The sequence below is a fragment of the Nuphar pumila genome, chromosome 3 (assembly GCF_984573655.1).
Source record: "Nuphar pumila chromosome 3, dmNupPumi1.hap1.1, whole genome shotgun sequence".
Classification (NCBI taxonomy): domain Eukaryota; kingdom Viridiplantae; phylum Streptophyta; class Magnoliopsida; order Nymphaeales; family Nymphaeaceae; genus Nuphar; species Nuphar pumila.
The window spans coordinates 114,395,259-114,406,764 of NC_143251.1; the positions used below are offsets into that span (position 1 = coordinate 114,395,259).

At 36.5% G+C, this 11,506-nt stretch overlaps 1 protein-coding gene across 1 annotated transcript; it reads right to left on the reverse strand.

Moving 5' to 3' along the window:
* Positions 1-881: 881 nt before the first annotated feature.
* MEE50 (ARM repeat superfamily protein) lies at positions 882-6,099 on the reverse strand. The gene is made up of 3 exons (XM_089999744.1): positions 5,548-6,099; positions 4,036-4,708; positions 882-2,472 (listed from the first exon to the last, which is right to left on the reverse strand). Exons 1-3 carry the CDS (start codon positions 5,629-5,631, stop codon positions 1,472-1,474), a joined length of 1,758 nt encoding a protein of 585 aa, XP_089855870.1. The 5' UTR covers positions 5,632-6,099; the 3' UTR covers positions 882-1,471.
* Between the last annotated feature and the right edge of the window lie 5,407 nt (positions 6,100-11,506).

Here is an 11,506-nt window from a genome sequence, read left to right on the forward strand (position 1 = left end):
GTTTTTATCTCTGTTTTGCTTTTCCTTCAGTTTCAAAAAAAAATGAATCGCTAAAAATGACTTTACCAAAAAAACTTGAATGATTGTCTAAAACAGTCATTGATGAAGTGATGCCGATGTGTGAGTCATCGAAAATAGTTGCCATAATTTTGTTCGGAGAGAAAGATCTTCGGGGGGCACCAGAAACCCTAGGTTATGCAAAAATAGGGTTTGGAGACCACTGGATTGAAAAAAATAGGGTTAAAAAACAAAATGACTTCATTAAATGCTTGCGATATTCTCATCTTGAAAAGATTTTCGCAAGGTAAGACAGAATCTCGCATCTCTTAAAGTGGCTATCATGCAAAATTCTTTGAATTCCGTAAACTTTTCATAAATTTCGCATCGAAAGTTAACTTTCGCAACTACCACATGCAAAACTCTTGATGAAATTTGTACCCTAATCACCTATATATACAACAAAATGCGCACGATAAAACAAAATCTTGAATCTCTTAAAGTCGATACCATGCAAAATTCCATGAATTCTACAACTTTTCATTAATTTCGCATCAAAAATTGACTTCCGCAACTACCACATGCAAAATTCGTCATGATTTTCGCATGTAAGAGATTTTTGCAAGAGTTGTCGCGATTATGGTAACATAGCTGCACATTCTAAGAGTAAAGCGGTCCTAAAAAATTAGAGAACATGCTATAGTGAACATTTGGCGGATTTTGAAATTTGTGGAACATTTGGGAAAACCCATCAAATTTACCATACAGTGGGATCATTTTCCAAATAAGAAAATGTGTTTTAAGTCCAAAAATACCTTATAAGAATTACATTAGTTTCAAAAGAACAGAAAGTACAATTCTTAACTCAACAAAAGTACATATCCAGAGGAAATACGTTTAATTTTGTATTGAGAAAAATAAGATCCATTGTAAACAAGTTCTTCATGAACTTTTGAAAGCATAAAGAAATACGGTTTCATGCTTTTAAACTAGACCTTCCTGAGAAGTACATTTGCATAGTTTTTTCAAAGCTTTCAACAACTATGAGTTCTGCTTAATCTTTTGGGCAGTCCATACCGGATCAACATGATCTTGATGACCTGATGATGTAATTGCATCCAGGAAACACTTGGGCTGATAAATTTCATCATATAGGCATTCAAAATCTGTGAATCCCACTTAATTGGCATCCTTTTTTCCATGTGGAACAGAGAAACCAACCCCGGAGTAGGAGACCCGGTCGCGCTGGTCGGTGCCTGCCAACTTACAGTCGCTTCTCCAGCAGCTTAAGTGGCATCTTTTCAGTTGAAGCTGCCTATAATATAAGCGACTTGATTCAGGCAGGACCTTCTACCAAAGCAAATCCCTGATGTCATTATGGAACCTCAAAAACAGACTGGAAATTCTTACAACATGAATGAAACATTTCAATCTTTCTATCATCATGGCTAGTTATAAATATCAGAATTTTACACTAGGTGACATTTACTAACTTTGCACGTCCAGTCTCGGGGTCAACCTTGACTTGCAACCCCAACCTTGCAATTTCAGGCGTGTCCACAGACCCTTGAATCTGCAGTTCAGCCACCTCTCTTTGGTTCTCAGCATTGCCTTCCAGCAAATTCCTCACTGACCATATGCCCCATTCTCTCAAGAAAGGGTTGTCTTCATCAACCACACATTGTTGTAACAGCAGCAGCAGTCCTTTTTGTCTTCGAATCTCATCTTGGACATGCTTCCTTCGATACGCAACATTGCCGATAACAGCAACTATATCTCTTCGAAAACCTTTGAATGGGCACGACATTTGTGATCTGATAACGGCGGTCTCCTCTTGATTACATGATTGTGAGACACTTTCAGATGCTTGAGACGTTGCTTGCCTTCCTGAGTTTTCTGCAGAATCAAGACCACCATGTTTTTTCGATTGAGCTTTCGCTTTTTGAATAATTGTTGGCTCCCCCAGGTATTGTAGCAAGCCTAACATTAGGTGCACAAGGCCAGCAGACAGGAGTGAATCAACTGTGGATAAGTCTTCTTTCTGCAGGTTTTGCACAGCTAGTAGAGATGATTTTTGCAGTGATGGCGGCTCACTTGGATCCTCCAGAGAACAAATTTCTCTTAAAATCATCAGTGAATACCTCAAAACATCAATTGCAGGCAAACCAGCTGGTAAAGTGGTTTGTCTTTTGGAGCTATCACAAACGACTTCTGCAGCTAATTGAAATATGTTAAAAACAGATAGTGCAACATCCCTGGAAATAACAAGCTCTCTCCCTTGCTGGCTCAAACTATCTGAAATTGCATACAATAGTGATGCTTGGTTCACGGTATAGGTAGCCCCAGAACTATTATTTTCGCCATCATTTGAAACACCCATCGAACCCAACCCCAAGAACAACCTAGAAAAACAGGCTTCTTCTAGGCAGATTCTTTGAAGAAGCAACTTCAGCCACTCTGCTTCAAGCCCATTTTCTGCAACAAAGTTTGAAGTGAATCCAGTATCATCTCAAGCACACAACAAATAGCAATTTTTTGCTTGAAAACCTTGGGAAATAAGGCTCTGTTTGGGAGCCATAGTTGAGAGCAGTGATGGGTGATTCATCCCTTTTTGACTGCTTTGGGAGGGGAGACGAGATGAGAACGGCATTGGGAGGGGTGCCCACATTAAAAATCAGCGGATTTAAGGATGTTGTCAGATCCACTGAGTTGGTCACCCCTCCCAACAATGGCTCCCAAACAGAGCTTGAGTCTAAGAGATATGTGTTCAACACTATAAAAATGAAATGGTGAAGCAATCTTTCTCAAAGAACAAATAAGAGAAAAAACTATGATAGTTGTTAAGCATTCAAATTATGATAGTTGGCAAGCAAACACAATGTGATTAATGATCTTGTAGGATGAGAAAGCTGCACTCACAAAAACAATGCATCAATCTCAGCAGTTGACTGCCACACTATGCATACGAAGTCTTCTCAAGAAATATTTTTGAAGGATGAACATTTACACAATTTTCACATTAGTATATCCAATACAAGAAATAAAAGACTAAACTTTCAAGATTTCAGAACTCACTGGTATCATCTGACCAAATTCCCAATTATAGCAGTCAATTCAAACCAAGGTTGCCACACTAGGAAGCAGAAGCGAGAAGCAATAATGTATAGGAAACTGGGAGCGAGGAATAAAAAAACAATATAAGAATTGAATGGCAATAGAAATGGAACAAAAATAAAAACTAAAATAAAATTGATTATTCTTAAATTTCATGATTTTTTCAGTGTAAAAATTAAATTTTTAACAAAATCTAAAAATAATGACTGCCAATTTAGAGAAAGCACATGAAAGTTAGCGAGAGAAGCACATGAAAGTGAGAGGCCTGAAAGGAAACACATAAAACAAGTGAAAAGTAGACTGAGAAAACATATAAGAAGAATAAATGAGCTAGTGGAAAAAAGCATAGGGAAAGCGTGGGTGGGAGAATAAAGATTCCCAGCAAGTTTATGAAGCTAATTAAGTTTCGGAAGCCAAGAGTATAGTGTTTCGTTTCTTGGAAGCAGGCTTAACAGCTATGTAAGAAGCTTCCCGTAACTCTGATTCAAACCAATCCAACAACCAAAGATTAAATTCTGCAATAGGAAATGTTGAGTAGAAGCTTATGTCAAACTATTCTCCATTTGGAGAAGCACATAAAAATTTAACCTGCAGGCTTCTGGTGCTGACAACACAAAAATAGGATGTGGAAAACACATTGGCATGGATCATCTTCCAATGTTAGTTATATTCAACACCAAATCTCCATCCGAGTATCACAGTCAATGCAAGAGGATTTAAGCTCGTCAATCAATGGCTTTGAAGGCACCCAAAACTCAGCTACAATTCGCTGGTTACCGACCACCAGACCGGACCGAAACTTGGTGTTGGTTTCTACATACTTCACCACGCTGGAAATCCATTGGAATTAAGAAAAGGTACTCCAAATGAAGGACCGTGCAATACCAAAACTATTCAAAGAAGAAGATGAAGAAAAAGAATTACCATATTTGCGTGATTTTTGGATCAAACCCGCCATAATCGGAAACCCCTCAATCCCACATAGCCCCACCAACTTCCCACGAGCTCCGCTAATGCACGCGTGCAGGGCCCTACACAAGGGATCTGTGATTTTTGGATCATCGAAGGAGCACAAACCCCTCGCAAAACCTCTCGGAAACAGAGCGCTCCACAGAGAGGATCGATGTGCCTCGCCGGCCTGCGCCACATTCGCTGAAACCTCAAAACCAAATCTAACAACATCTGCAGGCTCACCGAAGCCAACGGCGAGCGCGACGATCTTCGAGCCGCCGCTTGCCACGAAGGAGTCCTGGCTCGGCGCATCTCCGGCGCAGAGGTTCCGAACGAGTTTCAGAGCGGGGACGAGGAGGTCAGAGCCGGTGTGGGGCGGTCGGGCGAGGAGGGCGCGGACGAGGGCGAGAAGGGTAGGGAGAGGGTTCAGTGCGGAGAGTTCCGACCGGCCGTCTCTGGTCCTCGAGATCTCGATGAGGGTCTGGAAATCTCGGTCGCGGAGAGGAGAGGGGAGGGTCTGCAGGAGGATTTCTGGCGAGTCGTCGTCTCCATCGTAGGCGTTTGACATCTCACCATCGCAGGCGTTTGCCATCTCTTTGATCTCCTTCTCCACTTTCTTTATGTTGTTAGAATAAGGTCCAAGACCCTGCACCCAAACAACGCATAAGGCAAGTCAACATTTTTTTTCGAAAGAAAGTCTATGATGCTCCTAATAACACAAACAAAGCAAAGGAGAAAGCCACACAACCAATATCATTTAAAATAAAAGAACAAAAATGGGAGAGCTGAAGCACAATCAAGATGTGCAAATGAAATTTGCTAAGAATGAGCTAACACTATCCGAAAAGAGAGAGAACTTAACCAAAGAGATATTAAGCAATAGACATTGGTACCAACCAAATCTGAACCCAAACCATGAGGTGCCACAAGCAAATAAATTCACGACAGAGATAAACCAAAAAACCACCAAAAGATTAGAAAAAAAATCCCCTTTTCTTTTAGTCGGAAGCCTCAGCTAAACCCCTGAATCTGATACCAACGCTAGTTCGACAAAAAAATAATGACGGTTCCCGCCTTCTTTCGAATAAAACGTGCAATAAAAAAACCCAAGATTCAACGCGAACAGACCAAAAAGAAATCACGAAATCGCAAAATCTATAAACGATCCTGAAAAAAATCCTGATTCCCAGTTCGATTTCACTGAAACGGAGAAGTAAACAGTTCATGGAAGAAAAAACTCACAATTCTACCGATAACAAATGCATCATCAAAACCCTAACAATAAAATCCAACCAAAAGAAAGATCAGAACATCTTAACCTAAAAAACTCCACAAAAATAAGGTAATGTTGTGATTTCTTTCCTAAAAGATGCAAAATCTCAACTTTCCTCGTTGTGTTTGATGATTCTTTACCGATAACAGAATCATCGATGCAAAGATTAAAACTAAAAAAATATATATGATGAGCAAAATCAGGAAACTTACGTAAGTCTTGAGGAGGGTGATGTCGCCTTCATCGAGAGGGTGAGGATTCTTCTCGTTGAGTTCCTCCTCTGGTTTGGGCGCCATGCCGCCATCACTTCCTCTTGCTCTTTCCTCTTAACTTCTGTATGCTTCTCTTCACTCTTTTTTATTTATATCCAGATTTTTGAGCCAAGCCGAGCTTGGGTGGTTGGAGCCCGGCTCAAGCTCGAGTCGAGCTTGGCATAAGTTATGACACATTACGTAAAAAGACACGATACGAAAGTAAAATTGTGATCCGTGCGACATAACCTTGACTGCTTAAGTTCGATCCCTCGCATTCTAGTTTCTTCGACAAGGCGCAACTGAAAGCGAGTGCAAACGGATCGAATTCTGAACGGATCTTGCTGGACCGAAATCTGATTTCCAAATACAAATAGTAGATCTGAATTTGGATCCGAATTTGAATAAAATCAGATGAGGTAATGTTGAATCTGAATCCGAAATACATGTGGTAATACTGGATCCAAAAAAACAGATCAAAAACCCTCTCTCTCTCTCTCTCTCTCTCTCTATATATATATATATATATATATATATATATATATATATAGAGAGAGAGAGAGAGAGAGAGATTACAAATACTACAATGTGTTTGTGCCCACCCTAATTTAGATTCTTAGATTTCCATAATCAAGGCACCAAAAATCAAATATATTGAGATATTCAATTCGAGTGAGTCCAACACGTTATTTCCAAAATTTGTAAGACCCACAAAATTTCAAGAATTTTAATGAAAATTTATTGATAAATGAGAAATTCTGATTTCAGGTTTGATTTACCTATATGAGTGATTAAAGATTTATTTTGATTTTTCTAGCTTGTTTTAGTAAGGTTGGCCATTATTGGTTAATTGATAGGTAAATTACAAATAATTTATTTATTTATCAAATAAATCAAATTATTATTTGTCTGGTTAAATTAAATTGGTTAGGGTGACTAAATTAGTTAAACAATATAGCCAATATATATATATAGAGAGAGAAAATCATAGATCAATTATTTTAACATTATTGGCTTGGATTTGGACCCAATTTCGTCTTAATTCAAAATGGGAATCCAATGAGGAAGGATGACCCAAGTCTTGGAAACTCAACACACACATATAAAGAAACAAAATAATAAAATATAATACAAATGGGGTTAGAGCTTGGATTTTGAGTTGGGTTGGGATTGAACCCAACCCAATCCAAATAGGGGGTCGACTTTCTCATGTGTATACCTTCCCTATGCCATGTGCACATGGGAAAGAGAGGCGCTTTGAAAATCGCATGAGAGTATTTAGAATTTTAGTTGTGGTTTTTTTATTTTGAATACATGTTCATGGTTAGTTCTCATGTATTTTAAATTTTAATGGTGATTTTTTATTTGTAATACATGTTCATGGTTAGTTCTCATGCATATTGCTTTTTTATGGTGGTTTTTCATTTTTAATGCATGTTTATGGTCAATTCTCATGTATCTTGAATTTTAATGATGAGTTTTCCTTTTTAATACATATTCATGGTTAATTCTCATGTATCTTGGATTTTAATTGTGGCTTTCCATCTGTAATACATGTTCATAGTTAGATCTCATGTAATTGAATTTCTAATGATGGTTATCCATTTTTAATACATGTTCATGGTTAGTTCTCATGTATCTTACATTTTAATGGTTGCATTTTCATATAGATGCATGTTGATACATGTTAATCATCGTGTACACACATGTATGAACCTTAAAAAAAACTATAATAAATGTTTTTTTTAGTAGGCATATGTGTATATGCAATACACAAATACGTTGGATTCAAGGATGAACCAAGTGCATGTTTCAAATGTCAAACTGCACAAGAGTTATAAGATCCAACTCATAAGGGATTGTCTTGTTAAAAAGGAAAAACATATAATATATATGTATATCTTAGCAGCTTTTAAATATGCTATGTTTTAAAGAAAAAAATTATTAATATCATGTTTTTTTTTGTTTGTTTAGACTATACTTAAACCTAGTTCGGTTGAGGTCAGATCTAAACCCAGGCTAATTCAGACCAAACCTAAACCTGGTTTAGGTTTAGATAAGGTATGAACCCATGTTAATTCAGACTGGACCTGAACCTGGTTTCAGTTCAGACCCGATTTGTACCTAGGTCAGTTCAGATCAGGTACAGTGAACCCTGTTTGAGAATGTAATTTAAAAAAAAAATAGAAGATGAAAAGTATATATAATATATACAAAAAATGTATACACATGCAGTTTGAAGATATATATGTGCAAACATTGTTTATATTCATATGAATGAAGTTTTGTATAGGTATGTGTATGCATATAATATCTAGTTCTTATATGGTTTCGTCGGTACCATAATATTAGCATCTAACCTTGACGGTATATAACATTGGCGTGATATTCAAATAACTCATCCATATCCAATATGTCATCTTACTTAATCATATCTAGTAGGGTCAGGTCAGCGGTAATTCCTTTACATCCAATGATATTTACGTCTGGTATATAGTTTACACACATAGAATTATATCTGTTAGGGATATATACGCCTAATACAATCTTCATTGGTTCAATGTTTACACCCAATAAAGTCTACGAATATAAAAGAGTATGGCACCATGATACAAAGAACATGCAAGTAACATAAACAATAAAATAACATATACTCAAAGAGCATTTGTCGGGTTTTTGTACAACCATGATTTATGATTTATTATTCCGAGGCTCTGATACTATAACTGTAATGCCCCAAAATTTAACTCAAATTTTTGAGAATTTTTCTTTTCTTTTTTTTGAAGGCAACAACAATATTCAAATTTAAATAAGCTAAACATTTCAGGCGCGTCACTGGAATCCTCAAAGCAATTACCATTCATTTCATTACTAATAACCATTTGAAACAGAAGATCAGAGTTTGAAATAACATAAATAAATTTTGACATCCCGGAAACACAATGGATCATATATCTTGGTTCGCACACCACCCCACAACCACTCTTGATCTTTTACTCTTCTCTTGAAAAATAATAAAGTAATTTGTGACAGACTACAACCAGTCTACGTAGGAGAATACTATGATTTTGCAGAAGTACTCTGTAACAAGTATGCAATGTGTATGATTAAATATAAGCAGTAAAGCATGATATTAAGCATGACATAAGAAATAAGTAACATGAATTTAACTTATTGCATATCACAATTCTAACTCACCAAAAACATAACAGGAATTAACATCCAATCAAAATAGTAAACATTGGTTTAAATACTTAATCACATGTTCAATTTTCTAATCACAAGTAATCAAGTTCAGGTATAAAGCTCACAATGTTTTGTCCGATCTTACAATTATAAGTCTCTAACTAGCATATGTGAACAATAGCAAGCTCAAATCAAACTCACAAATATACAAAATTTATTTCATGCTAATCCAAATAACCATAAGCTAAAAGTAACTATTAACATGTTAAAGTGCAAACCTAATGATCCTTTATTCAACTGATGTACCCAAGATGTTTTTATTTAATATATATATATATATATATTTTAATTATCCCGCGGGTACACGCGGGCCAAAGCAACCATAACAAAAGAGAACATTCAGGGGTTTATTACGCATTAATATTTCATTAACCCGAACGTTCTAACCGAAACTGTAATCCTAAGGGAGCGGTTTGTAACCGAGAGAACCTCCCAAAGGCCCAAACAAACAGGATGCATCCCTAACTTCTGCAAAAGAACGTGGAACTGCAACCTAGGACAAATTTGGTAGTCTGGGTCCACTAACTCCGAGAACTGGGGACCAATGAGTCATTGCCGCTCAAAGCAAAAAACACATGTCCCCAGATTTTTATACCACCTACCCTCTCCAAGGTAAGCCTGAATCTGAGTGGGTTGCTCTCTTATTAATTTGTATTTCTCAATGTGTCAGGGTTTTCCCTGATTTGAACCCAGTACACAACAACACTAGATTTCTCCAAAATTTTGAATCATACCGCATTAGGAGTAGATCTCCAATCACTCATACCTTAAATAGATATGTTAACCAAAGTTTATTCATTTAATTACGCATACCCACTCAGAGTGCTCTGGTACCTTTAAACCGTCAAACGCGAATGCCCTGGTACCTTTAAACCAGTCGGGCAAAAATATTAATATATTCCAATTTTCATGTGAATTCACCTTATAATTTTGATGGTCCATGCATAACCCTCAACAACTTGGCTTGACACTCATGTGTCCACAACAAATCGACCCGTAAGTTCGGTTACCAGATCATCATTCTTCATCATTATTTTTTTTTTCAATAGCAAATGGCCACAATCTACCATTAGGTTCTAGATGATATACAACTTAATGGGCATTTTGGACATTTCAGTAAATATGCATTTGAACATCAAAAGTTATGTCCCTTAATATTCATTTGAATCATCAATTTACTATGCCGCTAAATATGCATTTGAACCACAACTGAATATGTAGCTAACTATTAAATTGAATAGCAACTTGATATACAACTAAATAAGCATTGAGCATTAGAGCATTTGTAGCTTAATAGGCATAAGTGAATATGCAGCTTAATAGGTACGTAAGCTTCAAAATTATGCAGCTTAACAGGTAAAAGCATCGCAGGCATGATCAATATTTCAGAACCAATTGCATATCGAGTTTACGTAGAAAAATGCAGAGTCTACAAGCATGCTAACATGTGCCATTAAATATTCAAAACTTAGCTACATATATATAACAAATAGAGCTATCAACTTATATTTATTGAATTAACTTATGTATGTCCTGTACATGCTTAGACACTGACTTGTGCCAAAACCCAAAGTTTCTCAACATACACTGGGATCTGAGTATTAACCTGTCAGAACATGTGGTAGTGTGATCATGGAACCATACTCCGAACATGGCATATCTTGAGCATTCATATGTCAAGATCCATGATATTTTAAGAGAAGAAATAATGATATTAATCTCTATGCATAATACACTCATACTATTGGCATCCACATGCAAACAGATCAAATACCCATCAAATCTGTAGAGTACGACTAGGCAGTTGGTATTCATAAGTGTAAAAACTGCATAACAAAACAGCAGGATACACGTATGATGTGGGTGTTCACAGGTCAAAAATTTCCTGGGTGCCCTACCAATACACACCGGCTGGACAGTTTCTTAAACAAAACAAATTTTGTCTTTCTGTCTTAGCCAGACAGACCATGCTGCCACACAGTTCTGATTAAGTGCATATATTATCATTCATACATCAATTGACGGTTTTACAAGGCATTTTGATTTCCAAACCAAAACACATATTCTAAAAAACATACGAATCATGATTTTCAGCAGGGAATAAAAAGTAACAGTTTAATGATTGAGTAAAGCAAGATTTTCATAACCTAAAAGAAAATTCGAAAATCATCTAACACTATCCACCTAATAATGTCACCTAATGATGTAGCCAAACTAACACTTTCAACCACACACACAGATATATATATATATATATATTAAAAGGATGGTACATAATTGGCCATAGGTCCTGATAAAACCGAACCATCATCTTTCTGCTATTTACAATACAATAGCTATTTAACAAAAAAAATGGAAGACACTCACTAGCATACAAGTAATTATTGAGTTACGTAAACAATCATAGCTCAGGCACAAAATGAGTTTGGTCCTGTACTTAACCGAAAGAAACTTCTTGTATTCTTGAGTACTCAACAGAAATTGAATACATTCAATGTTTTTAACACAAAAATTCTCAGTTTGTAATTGAGTTTAATCTATATTCACTTCTGCTAAAAACTATACTGCAGCACCGTAGATTTTAACATGTACGCCAAATGCCAAAACAAGTCTCAAGAATATTTATATTGATATACGTCAGCTTATCTAAGCATATCAAAAGTGATTATACAAC

Bases quoted from the DNA above. Each gene is read 5' to 3' on its own strand.
- MEE50 (XM_089999744.1), bottom strand. From the start codon at position 5,631: ATGGCGCCCAAACCAGAGGAGGAACTCAACGAGAAGAATCCTCACCCT. The intron at 4,709-5,547 runs GTAAGTTTCCTG...GTTTGGGTGCAG, and splicing joins TCACCCTCCTCAAGACTTAC to GGTCTTGGACCTTATTCTAA. The intron at 2,473-4,035 runs GTAATTCTTTTT...ACTTTGTTGCAG, and splicing joins CCAAAAATCACGCAAATATG to AAAATGGGCTTGAAGCAGAG.